The sequence below is a fragment of the Brachyistius frenatus genome, unplaced genomic scaffold (genome assembly GCF_029030835.1).
Source record: "Brachyistius frenatus isolate BFR_SWC_R1_liver_20210118 unplaced genomic scaffold, ASM2903083v1 Contig_20, whole genome shotgun sequence".
Classification (NCBI taxonomy): Eukaryota; Metazoa; Chordata; class Actinopteri; family Embiotocidae; genus Brachyistius; species Brachyistius frenatus.
In genome coordinates this window covers 3,488,098-3,508,212 of record NW_027210619.1, presented here as the reverse complement: position 1 = coordinate 3,508,212, position 20,115 = coordinate 3,488,098, and the positions used below count along the sequence as shown (strand labels likewise).

At 42.9% G+C, this 20,115-nt stretch overlaps 3 protein-coding genes across 5 annotated transcripts; 1 reads left to right on the top strand and 2 right to left on the bottom strand.

Moving 5' to 3' along the window:
• Window positions 1-17: 17 nt before the first annotated feature.
• On the bottom strand, window positions 18-9,883 carry tex10 (testis expressed 10). Of its 2 annotated transcripts, none has more exons than XM_069696048.1 (16): window positions 9,766-9,883; window positions 9,242-9,441; window positions 8,964-9,151; window positions 8,538-8,864; window positions 8,243-8,455; window positions 7,830-8,082; window positions 7,617-7,729; window positions 6,990-7,237; window positions 6,630-6,765; window positions 5,941-6,110; window positions 3,977-4,154; window positions 2,884-3,106; window positions 1,279-1,359; window positions 982-1,166; window positions 648-858; window positions 18-527 (listed from the first exon to the last, which is right to left on the bottom strand). In XM_069696048.1, the coding sequence occupies exons 2-16, from the start codon at window positions 9,422-9,424 to the stop codon at window positions 405-407; spliced, it is 2,832 nt and encodes a 943-aa protein (XP_069552149.1). In that variant the 5' UTR covers window positions 9,425-9,441; window positions 9,766-9,883; the 3' UTR covers window positions 18-404. The 2 variants fall into 2 exon arrangements, with proteins under 2 accessions (XP_069552149.1, XP_069552150.1); XM_069696049.1 differs by having other exon boundaries at window positions 9,242-9,438.
• Window positions 9,884-9,886: 3 nt separating this feature from the next.
• Window positions 9,887-16,842, top strand: LOC138619509 (uncharacterized). 2 transcript variants are annotated; one of them, XM_069696050.1, is made up of 12 exons: window positions 9,887-10,496; window positions 11,306-11,395; window positions 13,051-13,075; window positions 14,001-14,078; window positions 14,172-14,311; window positions 14,397-14,522; window positions 15,061-15,106; window positions 15,372-15,437; window positions 15,541-15,944; window positions 16,033-16,137; window positions 16,352-16,451; window positions 16,613-16,842. In XM_069696050.1, the coding sequence occupies exons 2-12, from the start codon at window positions 11,324-11,326 to the stop codon at window positions 16,675-16,677; spliced, it is 1,227 nt and encodes a 408-aa protein (XP_069552151.1). In that variant the 5' UTR covers window positions 9,887-10,496; window positions 11,306-11,323; the 3' UTR covers window positions 16,678-16,842. The 2 variants fall into 2 exon arrangements, with proteins under 2 accessions (XP_069552151.1, XP_069552152.1); XM_069696051.1 differs by lacking the exons at window positions 9,887-10,496; window positions 13,051-13,075.
• A 559-nt stretch (window positions 16,843-17,401) lies between these two features.
• rbm12ba (RNA binding motif protein 12Ba) lies at window positions 17,402-18,745 on the bottom strand. Its single transcript, XM_069696052.1, has one exon. It carries the CDS (start codon window positions 18,712-18,714, stop codon window positions 17,569-17,571), a length of 1,146 nt encoding a protein of 381 aa, XP_069552153.1. The 5' UTR covers window positions 18,715-18,745; the 3' UTR covers window positions 17,402-17,568.
• Window positions 18,746-20,115: the final 1,370 nt, after the last annotated feature.

Genomic DNA, 20,115 nt, shown 5'->3' with positions numbered 1-20,115 from the left:
TGAAGCAAAATCAAGGGCACTTTTATTTAACTTTATTTTGCCTTTGTTCTGTTTTGTTTTTTGTTTTGTTTTTTATCACCAGGTAGTCCAGTAAGCACTAGACAAATGTTCAGCAACACAAAAACTCAGAAAAGAAGGCAAAAAAAAAAAAAAAAAAAAAAGGGCAAACAATTACCAGACTAAGAATGAAGCAGTGAAGAGGCAGCTGAAGACACAGTTCCTTAAAAAATAATGTGGAGTATTCACTGTCACGAGAAAAAAAAACTTTCTCACTGTAATTCTGTTTGAAAGTTTGGTCGGGTGTGCTCGTCGCTTTGAACCTCTGTGTTTTTTCAGTGTAACTAAAGATTTTTGCGGAGGTGAAATGAGCAACACACCGAGTACTTGTCTGTTGGGTGCGTCGGCTAGTACATGTCTCGAAGGCCCAGATTTCCACGGTGAGCCGCAGAGCCGTGAGCCACACTGATGCTGTAACAGTACAGCAAGTCTGTCAGCCACTGCTCCCTGGTCGCACCCCGGGAATACCTCTGAAACACACACCCAAGCACAGTGTAATCAGGTGATCAACCTCCAGCAAGAGGGTTCAAGCGCACGTCTCCATCCTAACCGTATGAAGGCCTTAAAATGTGCGTGTGCCGTGTGTTTACCGTGAGTTGCTGTATGATCTCTTGCAGCAGAGCAGCGTTGGCCAGCAGCTGATTATGGAGCGGTGTGTGCTGCAGCAGCATCGAGAGGATCTGTCCGAACTGTGGCAGCTCCTCCTCATTCAGATCACCGGCACGCAACAACTGCAGAACCATCCGCAGCAGGCGAGGAACGGTGCTTAGCGCTGTCACACATGCACCCCAGATTGCCTCCCTGCAAATGTGACACAAACCCAGTGTTATAAATCGTTATCGCCCGACATCAGCAAACCGCTTCTATTAATATAAAAATTTCAAATCAACAGGTCATTTCCAAACGCCAGTCAGGAAAACACACCTTTTGTGGTTGGTTTCGGTGGGTGCCTCCTGCTGCAGGGTGACGAGCAGCGCCAGCAGGCTGAGGCAGCACTGAGACAAGAAGCGCAGCACAGGCTCAATTGGCAGGACGGACAGATCTAGTAATCTGGATACAGCTCTTAGCAGCCCGGCTGCCATACTGTCAGGAACCACCCCCAGCTTGGTCTGAGACACACACATAACATGTTTTCCAGTGAAGAAACAAGCAGTTTCACAAAACGAAAAACAGTTCAGGAGTATAACGCATTGAAATGAGTGTGATTTGATAACAGTTTACCAGATATTTGCAAATGCCATTTTGCAAGATGTCAAAGCACTGAGATTTTGAACCCACAGTTTCCAAACAGTGGCACACTTCCTATAAATCAAAAAGTTCAGTTATTAGCATGTCAAACAGATTTTTTTTTTTTTAACAAATAAGATGCTAACAAAAGAGGTGTAACTGAGAATTCTGGTTTCAACAAAGCAACCAGTGTTTTCAAAATGGATGTTTTGTGCTTTTAGTTGGAAGATTAAAAGTTTTTCTACATTTTGCTGAAATCTTTTAAACCTGCAGTGAATTATACACGTGTTTCTGTAAAGTCATACAGGAAGACAACACTAGGCCTGATTTTCTGAGAACTACCGAGACTGTGACGTAGATTTTTTTTTTTTTTTTTTACAAATAAACTGACCCAAACTCTGCTGTTCCCATTTCTAAAAGCGTTTCATTCCTAAATGTGTACTGTTAAGTAATGACAGCTGACACATGGAAAATGAAACAATCTTCATCAATAACTTTTTAAGAAGGAAAATTATGCAAAGATGGATACTACAGAGACGTTAAAAAGCAAATGAAGGATGAACTCCTGTCTCAAACCAGCATCAGACCACTTTACTGCTGTACATGAATGACACAATAAAAGCACAACAAAGCATGTCTACGTTAATGTCTAAGTGAAGTGAGGCCTTCACTTCGTGCCTTCACCTAAGAAAGGAGTCAGTATCTAAATTTCCCTCCAGCTGAAATGGAGACAAGGCTGGTTTCAGGCCGCAAAAGCAGACAACTTTTTAAAAGTGAAAAATAAGGCTCAGCTTCCCCTTATTAACTTGAAATCCGAATCAAATTTCTCATTAGCTTTTATCAAATTGAGGGGTGTGTGTGTGTGCTGCAGCGCAGGAGTGGGACAGAGCCAGAATGTGTATGAACGGTGCACCTGTTGGCATTCTCCCCGTCATTAAAAACAATCCCGTCTCATTAGTCGAACCAGAGTTGACACAGTCCGTCCCTTAATGCCGCCCCCCACGCTTCCCACTTTTCGCCACCACATGCCCCCTCCCTCCTCCTTCCTGCCACTTGCCTGTGATTGACTCAGACAGGGAGATGAGAGAGGCAGGAACTGAGGCCTTAATTGAGGAGCTGAATTAGTGATTATAAGCCCCCCTACTTGCCACACACTCACACACACTTGCCCCAGGGCATAGTTACGTTAACGGTAATTTCTGTGCAGAAATGTCACACTCCCATCATGCCATGGGCTCTCATTAGCATTTGTGCATATCCACTATGCCCGATAACCACGCATCTCCAACCTGCGCAACGCGATAAAGGTTCCCCTCTCAGTCGGAGTGCCATGATAAAGCTTCCACCCTCTGAGCTCTATATAAGAGACAGATACAGACCAGGGGGGACTGAGAGACCACAGCTGTGTCCAGAATATCAACACTTTAAAATGTTCAAAACAATGTCTTTTCGTCTTCTTCCTTAACCCCCAAATCTCTGTCCCTTCTAAAAATGATTTCTCATGTTGAATCCATGCGTTATCCGAGTGGCAGTCCTATCGGTAAGTGGGGATATGTTAAATTTGGGGTAACTGTAAAAGGGAGTGTGCACTGAACGCACCTCAACAATATCCCAGTGGTGAGTGAACTGCTCCAGCGGGGTGGGGTAGAGGCTGACGGGTGAGAGAGGGGATGGAGGCAGGGAGCTCTCGTCCTCGGCCTCCTGCAGAGATGCGAGCTGTTCGGACGAGAAGCCTGTGAGGGTGGAGAACAGGAAGCTGAAGTAGTCCACGTCCTGCAGAGCTGCTTCCTGGCTCCCAACCCTCCATCCACTTAGAGGGGACCTAGAGAACACATTACAAAATTACATGTTTCTGAACATCAAATGTTTTCAGTTTGTAATTCAAGCAACTTTTTAAAATGTTGCTTCCAAATCACTCTTATTTATTCCTAAATAGGTTAGGTTATTTCTTAGGTTGATTAATGATCATCTGTTTTGTAACGGCATAATGTTGAGAATAAAAGTGCACAGAAATGCAGTTATGAAAACATCTTTCCTGTCCTGAGGGCTGGGATAGACCTGTAACAGTAGGAAATGTGTGTGAATAACAGTGTGTTTTGTGAAGCCCGCGAGGCACATGCAGACAGTGCTCTCAATGCTCCATGACGATGCTGCATTCCAGCCTCCCAAAGAGCTCTTTGTATCAGAAACATTACACACACATCCCATCACATATGAACTCAGCACTCCCTACGTTTAGAATTTGTATAACACTGCCTCACTGACACAAGAAAAAGGTCAGGTACGCAACTGAACACAGGCACGCACACACTGACATGATATCACAGGGAAAGATAAAATGGGAATTAGTAACAATGCAAAAAACTGCTGTTATTTTCATCAGTAAACTGAATATAGAATATACAGGGCATTCACATCAGCGTCTATCAACAGGCAGTTAAGAAATCCCATAGAAAGCCAGCGATTCCTTTAGGAAAGCGCAATACTGCCATCTGATGGTGGTCGGCATGAGTGCTTTCTGTGAGTGCACATAACTAAGTTAAACTGTTTGATTCCATAAGTAGGTGCATCCATCTGCTGCCAGGCATCTCTTTCATAAAGAGACATGTCTCTTACACACACACACACACACACACACCATTAAAGTGAGTTTATGTGCTTTGCACTGGTCTAAGGGGATTTTCAATCTCACCTAAGGTGTATGATACCAATCAGAGAGGCAGCGAGGCTGGCAGAGATTCGCCCAGCAGTGCAGCAGCAGCTCAGGTTGGCCAGAAGCAGCTGGGGCATCTTGGGAAGGAAGTACAGCAGCTGCACCATTCGCTTCTGGGACTCTGGCGGTAAGAGCACCACAACTCCTTCCTGTGGATCTTCACACGCAAACAGAAGCACAGAACACATGTGGTTAAGTAGAGGCAGCAATGGACTGCACCCTCTGGAGATAAAACGTGAAGCGCTACCAAGAAAATTAGAGCGATACTTGGAAAAGTAGGCTATGGTCGGACCCGTAAAAAAAAAAAAAGAGGTAGACATTACTACTACAGTAAGGGCTCAGATAATGTGTCTGTGTGTGTGGTTGTTGTGTCAGTCTCTGACGCACATGCTGATGTCAGAGGCCCTCAGACAAAAGGAGTCTTGTGATGGTGAATTGCTGGCTCTGCAGCAGTTTCTATCAGAGCACCCTTCCGCCTCCCCTGGCCCCCTCTGTCCCAAACCAGCCATCTGACCATCCTCTGAGCTGCACATATGGACAGGCGTCATTGCTGCTTTCCACCCCCGATTGCAATTTAGTTTGACAAAGTTGCTTTGGGAGGGAAACATGGAGTTATACTGCCTCCTAGGGGGATCTATCGTGGTCCGAGGTTCATAAATCTCCAGGGTCTTTGGTAATCTCACCACTGATGCTGCAGTCTGTAATCTACTGAATTGTTTATGCGTACAAAAATGAATGAAAATGCTGGCAATAGAGTTATCTTTCCATAATTGTTTAGTGGAGATTATCTATAATCCGGCAATATCAGAACCATAATAGTGAGATAATTTATGACTTAGCCATTTAAAGAAATATATGCCTAATAAATAATGCGAATAAATGTCATCTTTTTATTTACTCGAGTCTTGACAGCCTTTTTACCACAATTTATGAATCATTGCTATAAAAGGCAAATACCGTATTTATCAAAATTATTTTTAGGGGCATTTTATGGCTTCTATTTGACAGTGGAGATTGACAGGAAATAACAGGGAAGAGAGCAAGAAAATGACATGGAGCAAAGGTACAGGTAGCTGGGATCAGGTCGGCCCACAAATATATTATTTTGTGTTTATACTTAATGCAAATTGGGATGTAATGCCAGCCCTGTGTTGGAGACGATACAAAAATATGATGTGATTTCAACACCAGATAACTCAAAGACCGGTATCAACAGAAAGGGTTCGGTGGTAAGTTGTACAGCGATCGGAACTTTTACCTCATACATTCCAGAAGTAATAGTGTGAAGACATTAATAAAGATATCACTTTGCAGATCTGTCTTCATAACACACTTACTTTGGTACACAAGTATGTGACGAGCATCATCACAAAGCTCCGGTTCCCTTCTTTCTTGTGATGCATGTGCCATATTTATGCGATGACGAATTCATGAACAATATAAACAAGAGTAGGAGGTGTGGGGCTGTGTGCAGATTATAACTATGATTAAATTTGATGTAACTACAAAGTTATTTTTCTTGCCAACACTTCATCACAGAGACAAGCAACAAAGCATTGTTGGAAAAGTAAGTCCTGCAGTTTTATTTGATATGCACCTTGCTGATTAACTGGGAAACCCTTCCTGGGAATTAAACTGAGAAGACAGAATGTGATTTTGGACACACAGTAAGTCTGCAAGGCTAAAAAAAAAAAAAAAAAAGATGCCACATTAAGTATTTTCCAGCTGATGGAAAACATCTGATGGGGCATAGCTTAGACCAGAGGTGAAACATGTTTGTCAATTTCTACACTCAATTTCTGCAAAAGCACTTTTTTTGTCCTGTGAGAGTTGGTGATAATTAACCTTACAAGTGTTGTTGTGATATAAATCACATAATTACATCTGATATTCAGAAGTATACCTTTGCATCTTCATTTTTCCTTCTAAATGAGTGTGCTCACCATAGAGTCGGCAGGCATGTGTCTGCAGACTGCTAAGCAGGTCTTTGTTGCCCCGAGACGCTGCAGCCTGGATGGAGACGATGAGCTGTGCAGAGAGCGCAGGGTTACGGTGGCCCAGCTGGGACAGCTGCACAGGAAGTGATGCCAACCAGCGACACAGCACCTTGCTCCTTTAGAAACATAAGGAGGGATAATACGCTAAAGGTACGTGCGAGCCGAATGCAACCACATAAAGGCCCGATATTATTACAGTTGTTACATCTAAGCACAAACAAATGTGCCCACCAGAGTGAGACAGTTATTCGTTTTCAGGGAAGTCACAGATGTTACAGTCTGTTTACTCCTGAACTTACACTTAGCTCTTTGTAGTCTGGTACAGGCGTGGATGATTTATCTCGAGTAAAACATCATTTCATGGAAACTGTACAACACATGCTCATCATGAACCCTTCCTGCACTTGACTGTAGGAACAAACTAATCCCCAACCTCACTCACTGATCTGTGCTTACAATTTCTAAATTGCACAAAAAAAACCGCTGAGCACATAAGCTGCAGTCTGACCATCATGCTGTATTTTGATCTCATGCGGAGTTTAAATTTGGAAAATAATCTCCTACTATTCAAAACAGCTGCCTGTAAATCTTCTGTTTAACAGATCCTACATGTTGACAACAACCGCTGAGATTACCTGGCTATGTGTGTGTGTCCTTGCTCCTGCAGGTAGAGTTTGCTGTAGAAAGACAGCAGCAGAGATCGCGTCTGCAGAGGCAGGTTCTTCTGCTTGTAGTAGATATACACTGCTGCAAGCAGGTCCTCAGTCACTGCTGCACGAACACAAACACACACAGATATTTGGGTTAAAATGGTTAAACATTGTTTTTAAATGTAACTAGGGTCTGGATACCAACACATATTCTTGACATAAAGCACTGGAAAGAAAACAACATAAATCCCTTCCATTTGTGGATGTGTTCAATGGTCCAAACTGTAGTCGTTCTTCCGTGTTTATTAGTCAAGACCCATTTTGAAATAAACACTGCGCACTTACTTTTGCTCCTCTGTGTGAGCATCATCTTCCACACAGTACCCAGCAGCATGTGCAGCTGCTTGTAGCTCAGCTTCACTCCGCTCCCCAGTGTGTCTCGCACAAATGTCCTCAGTGGTGTCAGCCAATCACTGTCGGCCTCTCGGCTGAGTCCCTGCTTCTGACTGAGGGACACCATAACCTGGCAAAGTGTGATGTTCACGGCCAGTGGCTCAACAGTCAGACCTGGGACGGCTGGCGTCTGTTTACTCCTGAAGAGAAGACAGTAAGATGAGGGCAATCTAAGCTACACATGTTTGTGTGCAAGCAGTGTTCTTCTTCACTGCCTTTGCTGGCTGATTTCAAAGCTTTCCTGTGTGTTACTGCCACAAACTCGAAGTTAATAGAACAGCATGAAACGGGTGGAAATAGTTATTGTGTTGCCTACATGCTCGGCTGCGATGCTTTCTTGTGCACTCAAGTCATAGAAACAAATCGGGGACACACTTGTAAAGGCGACTCTCCATAGTGCTTCACAGCCTAGGGTACCTTAAAAAATAGATTTTTATGCATTTCAAATTTTAATCAAAAAGTCAAGAAAAAAGTTAAGGAGTGGTGTTTGATTATAATACCAACACTGATATCCCTTACCTTCTGAGGTCAACTTTCTTTTTATGTTTGGGAGTGTCCCGAGTACCATAGGGAAAGTTCTTCATGAATTGCTGCTTAAAGTCTCCGAGGTACTCTTTACGGAACCACGCATCCTAAACAAAGAAAACATTGTCTGTCATTTTGATCAAACCTTTTCCTTGAACTTAAAAAAAACAAAAACATAGAGTGATATTTGTGCATGCATCATCTCACCAGTGTGTCCTGGTTCTCCCTCTGTGGTGCAAGTTTTCTCAGTAGCTGCAGAATAGACAAGACTTGGAACATTACTGACATGGCTTCCGGAGTGAGCAGGTGAGCACCCTCTGTGTTATTCCAGGGGCAGTCCGTGGTGCTGGCCTCGACCCACACTTCCAGCAGCAGAGGCACAAGTGTGGCTGCAAAGCGCTGAACAGTCTCAGCGGAGTCCAGACCTTCACTTCCTGCAGCTCCTGAGTCTATCTCAGGTCTATTTGGTAAAAGAGTAAGTTTGAAAATATTAAACATGAAACGTGCTTAAATTTAAATGAAACAGGGTTAATTATCTTTTAAGCTGTGCGTTTATATAAAGTACGTCTGTAAGATAACTGAAGTAGTGGGTATCATGTATCATCACTGTGGTATCATACCGGAGTCTAAAGGTAGAGTGTGGAGTCGGTTTGGCCCCAGAATGTTCGTACACCTTGACGCCAATCTTGCTGTATATGAGCTCTTCCCAGTTGAGATACAGAGGCGTAAGCCGGCCCTCTCCACTAGAACCAAATATTCCTTCAGCTGGGACAGACATGTCACTTTCCTCCATTGGTCTTTCCTCAACTACTGCCTGAAGAAAGCGCCCAAGCCTGAAACACAAGTAGAATAAACAATAAGGTTGGCAGCCTTTAAGACAATTTTACATAATCCATGTGTATGTGGCCTCCATACCTGAGGAGCACTGAGAGCCGCCACTGCTGGCTAGTCACAGCTCTGTCAAGATTGACCGACAGTGCCCAGGTCCGGCCCTTGCCCTCCTGACCCTTTTTGGCTCCTCCACTGTTCTGTCGGTGAGAAATCAACTCCAGGAAGTTGGTCAGGAGTACTGCCGGCCGTGCAGCAAGCAGAGCAGGGTAGTGCTCCAGGAACACATCAAGGACGTTCATAGCATCCTCCTGGATGCTTGCCTCGATGTGGGTCATGGCACAAGACAAGTGAGCACTGAGGAGGGGGAAAAACGGAGCCACTCTTTCTGCAGGCACAGCCTGTGCAATGAACCTGGAAGCAGTTTTAGACAATGTGTTATTTTCGGTAGAAACAGAAGCAAAGTGTTCACCATATTGGGCGATATTCAAGCTTCACTGCTGTCACTCTAACCTGAGCACTCGTGTAGCTGCCACGCGAACATTGCCATCCTTGTCTGTAAAAACAGCTGCCACTTCGGAAAGTAAGCGGGAGAGATGCTGCTCCAACAAAAAAGGATTAACGGACAGCAACTCTTTCAAACCCAACAAGGCACTGTGTTTCACATTGGCATTGTAATGGTGCAGATGAGACAGGAGGTCCTGGGGGAGGAGCAGAGGAGATGGACAATAAACGGATTTGTAGCAGGCGTTTAAGTTTCTTTACATCTGAAATGCACATCGGCAGCTCACATTGATGCCCAGCTGCCTGTGCGTTGTGGGGCCACTTGTGTCTCGCCTCAGCTGTTCTGTTAGATTGATTCGCTTTGAGCGGAAGTTGGTGTTGGTGGCATTATCAGCTTTGGGCTTCTTCTTTCCCACTTTAAGCTTGACCTTCTGGAAGTCATCCTGCCGCTTTTTCTTCTTGGACTTCATTTCCGCAGTCTAGACTGCTGTGTGTGCGCGTTACCAAACATGAAGGTTATAAAACAGAAGACAAGGAGAAAAGATAAGTAAACACAGTCATATATTTAATGATTTTTTTTTTTTTAATTTAGATTTTATTTAATTTTTTTTTTTAATTTTTGAAGAACCGTACACATTGCTTAATTTGTGTTTGGGATTGTCCAGTTAGATTAAAAAATTAAAAAATAAAAATAAAAATAAAAAGAGGCACAACAGAGCAGCCGCAACAAGAGCTAAGTGAGCTAGCTTGTAGCTAACCTGCCTCTTGTATTTCTGGTGCAGCATCAAGCATGCGAGTTGGTTTTACTTACCACAATAAAAAGGGTCGGCTTCAACCGTGAAAGATTTACACAGCATTAAACTCGCTATCTTCAGTTAAAAAAATATTCACCCTGCTAACAACTATCAATATATATATTTTTTTTTAAAGAATATATTCTTTATTCCATCTCGTGTTGGCTGATACATGGGGTCCTCTGAATCTGTGTACATGTTTACCAAAACCCTCCGTTAGATGTGCAGAGCTCGACCATTGCGGTGCTTAAGAGTAAAAGAAGAACAACTCTCTAAAACGGGGGACAATGCGAGTGGGTTTGTTTTTTTTAAGATGCCCGAAGATTATTTGTTCACCAAACTGAAATTGAAATGAATTAAAGAATGAAAACAAGTTCAAGTGTTTTAGGACATTTTAACGTTTTAATATTTCGCTTCGGAAATGTCTTGCGGTGAACCGCGGTGTACAAATTAAACGCACTGCACAGTTGTCCGCAGACGTGCCTTATAAAAAATATTAACTTACTACTTTTTAAGATATTTATGCATGTTTAAATATGACTATTTTTTTTTTGTATTCCGTTTTATTAAGAGATAAAGTTTAGCTGTAAACTGTGGCGATAAAATAGCGTTAAAATTGGTCAATTGGTTTTTAAACAGGCGAAAGCGTTGCACTGCTATCTTCACGCCGGAACCGCTTTCGGTTAGCTGGTTCGTCCCCCGACCGATTGCTTCGAGAAACTTTCAAGTTTTCATTGAATCATCTCGGGTACGCTTGTTAATATTGTCATATTATTGAAGTAGTGGATATAGCTAATAAATGCGGCGTTTGGAATTGCTTGGGTGTTTTACACAATCAACATAATGTTGTCTAAAAACTGGTATAAAGTAAAGCTCGGAGGGGCCTCCCTAGTTGTGTATCTCGCATATTAGCTTCGTTTGAAGAGCTAACCACTTTGTTACATAAAGAAAATCTACAAGGTCGTTAAAACGCCTCCCGGTGTCCCGAAGATATTAAGATTATTCCTGCCATCTGGATCAACAAAACAATTCTTAATACGTTTCCCAAGTCGGCATATAGTCGCAACATGGTAGACCTGTCAAGACCCTTTTTAAAAAAAAATTATTTATTTATTTTTTAATCACTAATTGGAATGATTTTTGTGTCCAGATGATTTGTTGTGCCGTGAAGACCACTGTCATCGTGAGGACGTGCATTTGAAGAGAGGGAGGGAGGGAGGGGGGGGGGGGGTGCTTTTCGTGGCAAGCCAGTCTGACAAATAATGCACCCCCTGCTGTCAACAAAAATAAAGAAAAGCATCATCTCGGCATCAAATACGTTTGAGACTATAGAAAAAAAGAAGTAAAATAACAGAAAGTAAATATAATACTCTGTTTGACGATGGTGGTGCTTAATACACAAAGTTGGGCTGGGCCTTAGACCGAACAAAGTCCTGCTAATACAACGAATCGATCGCTTTTAATTCACATAACTGAATAAGCAGTAATTACAGTGTGTCTCAGGCGTTAAGAGGGATCACTTTTCATTTGAAATCAGTTTTGACTCCTTTTTCTCAGAGAGGAGCAGCTGAGGAAATGGAGGCTCAGGCTGCAGCAAACCAGCATCAACCAAAAAACGGGCCACCGTACCAGAAGAGAAATCCAAAGGTAAGTTTTACAACGTGTCTGTACTTCAACACCACATGCTACTACATGTCCAGTAAAATAACACTTGATTAGCTTGCATTTATGATGCTCAAGAAGGAAACGTGTGATTTCCTCTTGATATTTTTTTCTTATTGATGGTATACTTCACTGGCTTCCTTGATGCCTGATAGGTGGCAGCACTTCTTGGCAGGTGGTCTCGGGCCTACTTTTGAGTAATAATTGAACACCCCACTCGGAGGTCTGGGCCTCACAGCTGAGGTCTGCCATCCCCGTTGTGGTTTAAACACTAGTTTTGCAAAGTTCAATTTTATGGCTTCACTCTGCCAGCATCTCTCTGAAAGTCTTACAACTTGGTGCTTAAAGTGAGATGGCCTTGGTTCCCCAAACCTACACCTGGTGAAGTCACGGATTATTTGCTGATTCGGATCATTTTCAGGGAAAAGTAATGATTTAATAGTCACTGGCAGTGTATGTAATTATTAACTTTTTCCTACGCGTCACAAGTGGTCATATCACTGCTCAAACACAATTCAGTACGAACATTAGTGACTGCCTTCAATTCTGTCTGTTGCAGTTATTATGTTCAGTCAAGACTATATATTTGAGCACTGTTGACAAGGTTAATAACTTGGCAGTGTATTATTTAAGACATAGCCATCATATTATTATGACCGTTTCTGTAACAAAGACACTCAGTCACTAGTGAGGGGAGCTACCCTCATTAAATCAGTAATTTATGGTGCAGTACACTTGGTAAGATCAGTTCTCTGGGAATATTTTCTGATAAAGATCCGTTTGGTGTGCTGAACTGCTAGTCCTAAGGTTTGTTTTAAAACAGTCACTGGCATTGTTACTCGACATGTAAATCAGCAGCAAAACAGAATGCAGTGATTATTACAACCCCACTGTTAAATGCAGTGACATTGCTGCATAAACACAAACCATTTTGAATTTTCCTTGTGACTGGCTGCTTGGTGTTTTCTTCTGCTCCTTTGTGCTTACAAACCTTGAAGAAAAGGTTATGTTTGGAAACATTGCACCACCCCAGCAACCCCTTCTTGTTCTTCCAGGCTTCAAAGTATAACGGGAACGACTTCTATATTTTATATTGTTTAGGACTCAGACTTATATCCCTCTCGTCATGGAAGGGGGTGTATGTTTAGTTGTTTATGCATCATTTCTGTTTTTGTGTGTCACGCTTAAGTTCTGTGCCCCCAACAAATCTCGTTGGCCATTATGAACAGACGAGCATACACTTGGTGCAACATCTCAGTTTCATTCTCCTGGGAGAATCACTGAGGTCTTGACCTCAGTGTGGCCACTGCATTTGCACTGCACTGCACTGTGTTTGCATTTGAACTTCTGTGCAATAACTCTGGTTCTTCTCTGTTAAACAAACAGAGATGCTGGTCTATATTCTCATTTAATGAGAATTCAGACCTCCACTCACAACATGATTCAGACATCATTGATACATTTCTGTGACTGTCTCTGCTTGATGCAGGGCTCATGGAGAATGAGGAAATAATGGCTCTATGGCATATATGGTGTGGCGGACATGGACGAGGAGTTCAGTCCTCTGCTAAGTGTCATCCTGTCACTAATTCCTGTATGTGTCTCTCTCCTCCTCGTGGGTTTATTCCCTCTGCTGACAGAGAAAGCAGCCGCAGAACGATATAGGTAAGTCCTGTTACACACGGTGCCACTTCCAGTTCTGAGAGTTGAAGCTTGGTTTCCCTGCTTCATGTCATGGGTGGTGGCATGTTCACCACTCTATGAGACTCGCACCCACAGAGATTGTGGGGGGACGGTTGTGGTGCCATCCAGTTTTGGTCTTTGGTGATCACTGCAGAAATTATTTTGCAACACATTATCTAGTGTCTTGCCTCAAGTTTCCTATTTTGAAAATCTGAATTATTTTCTGAAAAATGTAACCGATTCTCTGAAGATGCTACATTGAAGACCAGCACCATAAGCTAAATTTTTCCCTAGCGACACCTACACATGGTCTTGAAATACTCAGACACAGTAATACAACAATGCATCTGCAATCGTTGCTCATTGAGATTCATTGAGCACTTTTTGTGCTGTGATGTTTTATAAACTTTTAATTCTGCTGAATGCAGTCTTCTGTTTTTACTCAGATGCCTGTGTTACAATGGCAGAGTGTGTCAAAGTATGCAGGGATTTTATGGTGCATTTGCAGGAGAACTGCTCCACCAGTGCATCACAGAAATGATACCTCTGTGGCTGGGCACAGTGAGAAGCAGTGCATCATGGGACATGGTGTCCTGCAGCCCAGTTTGGGCTTAAATGGGAGTTAGCTGAGAACTGCTGTTCTCCTTCTTCTCCCAGGCTTCAACAGCACACATGAGGAGGTTGGGTGTCTAATGGTGGTTCAGTTAAACACATGCAGAATAAAATTCACTGGCGATCAGACGCTGCAGGTTGTGGGAAAACACGACACGCTTTAACTTCTCCACTGTGGATTGCAGGTTTCTCCCCAAAACTTTACCGCAGCGCGGCTAGTAAACCTTGTTTATTAGACCTACAGACCATTATTAAGCCTTTATTTTTTTTGCTGACCACTGTTGTGTTTTCCCAGTGTTCACAAAAGGGACTTCTATCCATACCATGCCCTCTCTCAGCAAACAGTTGAAGGGGATCACAGACTGTGTCATTGGTAAGCAGAGGGACTATTTCAGTCGCATACATGTACTTTACCGCCTTGCCTCCATATATAGAAATGAATAACCAATGATCATCATGTGTTTAGGCCTTCAGTATGTGTGGGAGTATCGCAGCCCCAGTAAATCTGTCCCACCGCACTACCAGTGCAAACTCTGTGCCATGGGTCGCTTGCAGCATGACATGCTTGATCACGTGAAAGGCTGGAAACACAGCTTCAGATACATGGTGAGTGCAGTTGGTTTCCTCGTCTTCTTCCAAGGCCCGCTGTTGCAGAATTGCCTGTGATATTTCTCTCTGCCTTTTTAACCAGAAAAAGGCCCACCCTGACAAGGTGACCTGGGAAGAGGAAGATGCTGTCAAAGATCCTGCAGTCAGAAAGGCAATCAAAGAAGCTGCTGCTGAGGTGGAGAAGACAGAGGGGAGGGGACAAATCAAGGTGAATGCTAGAACTGTATTACTACAGCAATGGTACAAAAGCCTTGTTTTTGTATTTCTGGTCAAAAAAGATTGTGTCATAGATTGGATTTTCTTGTCTGTAATGATCTCAGGTCTGTTGAGGGATGTGTTTGCTCGGGGATTTTGCTACCAAGTACTGTTGAAAACATAAAATGCCCTCTAGGATGTCGAGTTAACTTGAAGGCCCATTAAGCTGCAGAGAGGTTTATTATAGTGTGAGGCAGAATGTCACAACTCCAAAGTTAACATCATTAATCATTTTGTTTCTCTGTCTCACTAATTGTGAGGTAAAATTATGATGCCATTGTATATTTTAACCTGATGGTAGCTGGAATCCTTGATTAAAAGTATTTGTACATCCATCAAACAGAAAACCTTTGTTTAGCTTCCTAAAAATTCTGTACGGAACAAAATCCTAAAACAAAATCTCCCATGATTACATTTGAACATTGGATTTACTTATTTTACACACCATGATTGTGGGGTTGACAGTTTTCTGTTCATTTTGTGGCTTTTAGGTGATCCTGAAGGAGCCCTGTGAAGTGCCTGCTTTTGCAGGACTGCGTAAGTAACTTTTTTGTGACTATACTTGTGGCTTTTCCACATGCTGCAATCAGTAACAAATAGAACCAAAAGTAACAATGCATAAACTTTTGATGAAAGGCAATTGTTTTTACTGTGAATTTGCTGCTCCAGTTGCCGTCTTTTTGCTTAAAATACACACCAAAAAAAGAATGTAATTTGCCCAAAAGCTACATACAACAGTAATAAAGGCATCACTTTATTTGCTTTGCTGAGTTGTGCATGTCACTCTTGTCCTCTCTCATAGGTTCTGCAATTCCCAAAGTTGGACCTCCACCAGCTCCAGGAATGGGACCAATGGGCCCCCCCTTTGGTGAGTCTTCTTTGTGTTTGAAGTACACTCTCTCAAAGTGTGCATTTATGTCCATCTTACATTGAATTGCAGTATTGACATGGAATGAACATGTATCTCACAGGTCCAAGGTTCCCTGACCAGATGTTTCCAGAGGAGTTTCCCCCTAACGGCGGTCCTCTACCTGACTTTTCAGTGGGTGAATACAGAGAGCCCGGCTTTGGAGGCTTCCCAAACATGCAAGACTTTCCTGAGTCTGGTATGGATCGGAGACCTTTCTCAGACGGGATGGGTCGTCGCCCAGCTGGGGGTGGAAATGGTTTTGGTCCAGGTGGTACGAGAGGTGGCTATGGAAGAGGTGGACTGCTAGAGGAGAATCCAAGAAAACTATTTCCCGATGAGTACCCAGGTAACCAGATGGGGAGTAGCTTATTGGACCGACCAATGGACAAACCACTAGACAGGCCAGGATTAATGGGACCAGCTCCAGAACATAGCAGCCTTCCTAACACACTGCTCTCGTACCTGGTAAGTGTCTTGCAGAATGTTTCTTTCACAATATAACAACAGTGGCTACATCAGTCATGTATTGTATGTTTGTAAAATGTGTTTTTAGGATACTTTCCGGATAGAAAACGAGAATGATGCCCAGCTGGTCCTGAAGGTGACACAGAAACTAACAGATGTGCTGATGGATTACAGACTGAGGAGCGTATCAACGGTATGCAGCTTGTTTTTAACCAATTTATTACAAATATTCCTGATCTCACATCTTGAATTTTACACCAAATGTTAAAGATAAATCAAAGTTTTCTTCTGTTTTGATAGCAATATGAGTACAACTAGATTTGCATGCGTCTTGAGTTCTCAGTATTTTCTCAATCAGATAAAATAATTAAAACTTTAATTTTGTGGGTTCTTTATTTCCTCCTCAGGGTTCCAGTCTGAACAGCTTGTCAATGAACTTCACGAGCTTCTCCTCTACACCCTTCAGACCGCCAAACAGTAGCGACCGATTCTCAGCTGGTCTCTCAGGTACATAAGCACCAAGTATCCTCACAAACTCTCTATTTGATGCATCTATCACTCAAATGTATTTGCTTTTCTTAACTGAGAGACACGAAAGGTATTCTTGTAGGAGCATCTTCTTTGCTGTTCCCTTTTAAAGGTGTTACTGGTGCATTGTCTTTCTGCAGGTCCATCCAGGTACTCCAGTGGTCCATCCAGGTACTCCAATGGTCCACCCAGGTACTACAAATGACTAGCAGAAGATGTGACACCTCTCATGTTCCTGTCCTACGTGCACATCAGTCTTGACTGTCCAGGAGTTCGATAAACTTAGATTTTCTTATTGTTTTATACTTTTGTGTTCTGTGTTTTTTTTTCTGCTGCTACTGAGTAGTTTACCTTTTTTTTTTTTTTTTTTTTTTTTTTGGACTTCAGAATAAAGGAAGATTTGTAACTTTGGAAGTTTTTACACAAAATGGCTGCTGTATGTTTTTAACAGCTATAGCTGATCATTCTAGTGTTTGACTGTTGCTAATTTCCCAGATCCAATTAAATTCATGGAGAAATTGACTTTTTGAAATGTGAAATCCATTCATTTTGAAGGCAATATTTCCTTTAAAAAACAAAAACGTTCTTCAGCTAGACAAGAATGTTCCTATAGGTTCGGAAATGGGTGACAATTTACATATTTTCTTGTTCAGTCAGTGTCAGCAGACACAAATAACTCAAGCAATCCCAGGAGGACACTACAAAGCACATCCTTTTGATTCTGTAGTTGAGGTTGATGCTTTCTTTCAGTCTTAAGTTTCGGTAGTGTGTAAGCCCTCATGAGCTTTACAGAGGATTTGGTTCCAACAAGTTAATTTCCATGTCACTGGGATCTTTCACCGTCAAGTTCTCGAGTTAATAAATATACCAAAAATGCTTCAACATTTATTTGATAGTGCATATCTTTACATGTAAAAAAAAGTAATGAATTGTTTGACAGTGATTATTAAAAAATGATAAAATCATTTGACAGTAGAAAACTCAGATGGGTGCAATCAAGCAGAACAGAAGACAGTTGAAAGAACTGGAAATAAAAAGATCTCCATCAGTCTTAAGGCACGGTGTCTGCAGTCCCAACATGTAACGTTCAACCTCCTCAACTGTTTCTTGCCATGATGTCCCTCATCTGCCTCACATTTATGGGGGTAAGAATCACGTTGAACCCCAGGAAGTTGTTACGGTGGATGCTCCGCGCCAGCGCTGCAAGCTTTTCCGATTGAAACTGTACCACTGCCTCACCAAGACCCTTACCATTGCTGTCATGCAGTATAATGATGTTACCCTTTGTCAGCTTGTATTTGGAGAACAGGTCTTTGATGTGCCTTTTTCGCACATCTGCAGGCATGTTTCTAGCAAAAAGGCATGTCTGAGCTTCTAGGTCCTGGTTCACACCTGGTGGCACTTCAAATGTATCAACTGGACCAGGTTTCCTCTTTGGTTCTGGCATCTTTCTTGGGTATGTCTTTAGACAATGCAGAGGGTGGGTTTTCCACATCATTTCCCTCATCATCGCCTTAGTAATTGCCGAGATGTTAATTGGATTAGAGCCCACATAGCAGCCATTTAGATTCATTGCATAATTATAATTCTCAGTGCAGTGAAAAATGAGGAAAGATGTGTCTGTTCTGCAGCCTGCTTTGTCAAGTAGGTGGAGTACATTTTTGCGTGCAATATTAGGACATGCAAACAGTTCTTTTATTTCAGTCTTGGTCATCTCTTTGGGGAGATTGCTGACCATGACAACATGCTCCATATATGGTGATATGGGCATTCCTGAGTCAGCATCAAGTTTTGGCTTTTTTGGTGGTTTAGATGGCAACCTGTTGATAGATCGCCTCTTGATCCGCAATGTAGAAGTTGATTTGTCCTTGTGTTTTGAACTTTCGTGAAGAGGGTTTTTTAGGGGTTCCCATCTCTCCACAAGATCTGAAGCATTACCACATTCTTGAAGCACATTGTCCCACAGCTTCTCAGTTGCGCCACGTACTTCCACACAGATGGGGCCCAGTGACTGTTGGTTGAAGCAAAGAGCATCACATGCATCCCGCATGTTTGCAAACTTCACAAGGCAGCCACGTTTAGATCCCAACAGCACATTAACTATGGCCTCCTGAACAGTCAAACCTCTGAAAAAATGGCAGATGTCCTCTTTTGTAGTTGAGGCTGGCAGACCAAACAGCCTGACGTAGCCTGGCTTTGAGGCCAGAGTTGGCTCTGGTGTTATCACCTCATCAGGTAACATGGCCGTGCTGTCGGCCTTGGGAAAAACAACTGTTGCCACTGCATTACTGACTTCGCTTTGATGGGATACCTGGAGACCTTGAAGAACAGTGTAAACCCCAAGGAGAAAGGCAGTACTGGAATCAAGAGATTGTGCATTTGAAGTTGGTACATTTGCAGTGTTGGAATAAACGTGCTGCTCATTCAAAGATGGCAGATTTGCACTGTCAGGATCAACTGAGCAAGCAGGGGAAGGTGACTGATTTGAAGTATTGCCATCATGAGGCCGTGTGGAATTTGCTGCTTGATGTTGCCGAGGTCTCTTGACGGTAAGCGGGGACGTTTTCTTCTTTAACAATAACTTTAATTTGTGCTCCAACTCTTCCATGCTGCTAATGTGCAAAGTCACACGAGACTCTTTGAGGAAATTTCCAGTGCGCCGCATGGCATACTGCGCCTCTCTCTCTGTGTTAAATGCAACAAAGGCCTCTCTGAGACTTCCTCCTACTATGTACACTCCACCATTAGGTATGTGCAGACATTCAAAGAATGTGCGTATATCTTCAGTGCCGGCCTTCACATCCAGACCTTCCAATCTCAGGATTATGGTCATTTTGTCAATCAGGCCATGTGGTGTCTGAAAACGTAGAAAACAGAGGTGAAAAAGGAAACACCGTCAGGATTGTGTTGAGCGATTACTACGTGGTACACAGCCTGGAAAAATACACGTGGATCATGAAGGAAAACCGAAAGAGAAATCCCAGTGAAATGTAGAAAAACCGGTTTTCTGCCTCCGCGAAACGCACACAAATACTCACCACAATTAGCTACAGTAGGTGTGTGTCCACACGTTGCATACGCGTTTTTTGTCGAGCCCAATTTAGTCGTGATTACATGCTTAAAAGTTTGCTCCTCGTTCAGCTTCACTTATTTCAGTCTGTGGCTCCACCCCATCCAAAGCGCGCTTTTTCCAAGCAGTGGCGTCACCCATTGGTTTGAGAACGGCAGTAATGACGCCCCCCCCGCCCCCACCCACCCACATCCGAGTACGGAATTTGGTTGGCGCCATCTTGCAAGTCCCGAGCGGTGTGGAGCCGGTAGTGAATATTTAGGGAGGGGGGGGGTCTGACTTGATCTGATTGGAAACCTGACGATATTACGTCCCATCCACTGATAGCCTTAACCTGACTGCACCAAAGGCCTGTCAATCAAACAGACACGTCCCCAAAAACACGGCTTTTGAAGTTTATTTTATAATTAAATACGGATTACTTACAGATGAATGGCCAGAAAACTAATAGGAAGGATCGACTTTAGCGAACAACAATTCTATTGACTGAGAATGTTATGAGACTAGTTGAATGGGAGTCTATGGAGCCTGAGGCAATACCGCCACCTACTGGACTGGAGTGTGAGCTACATT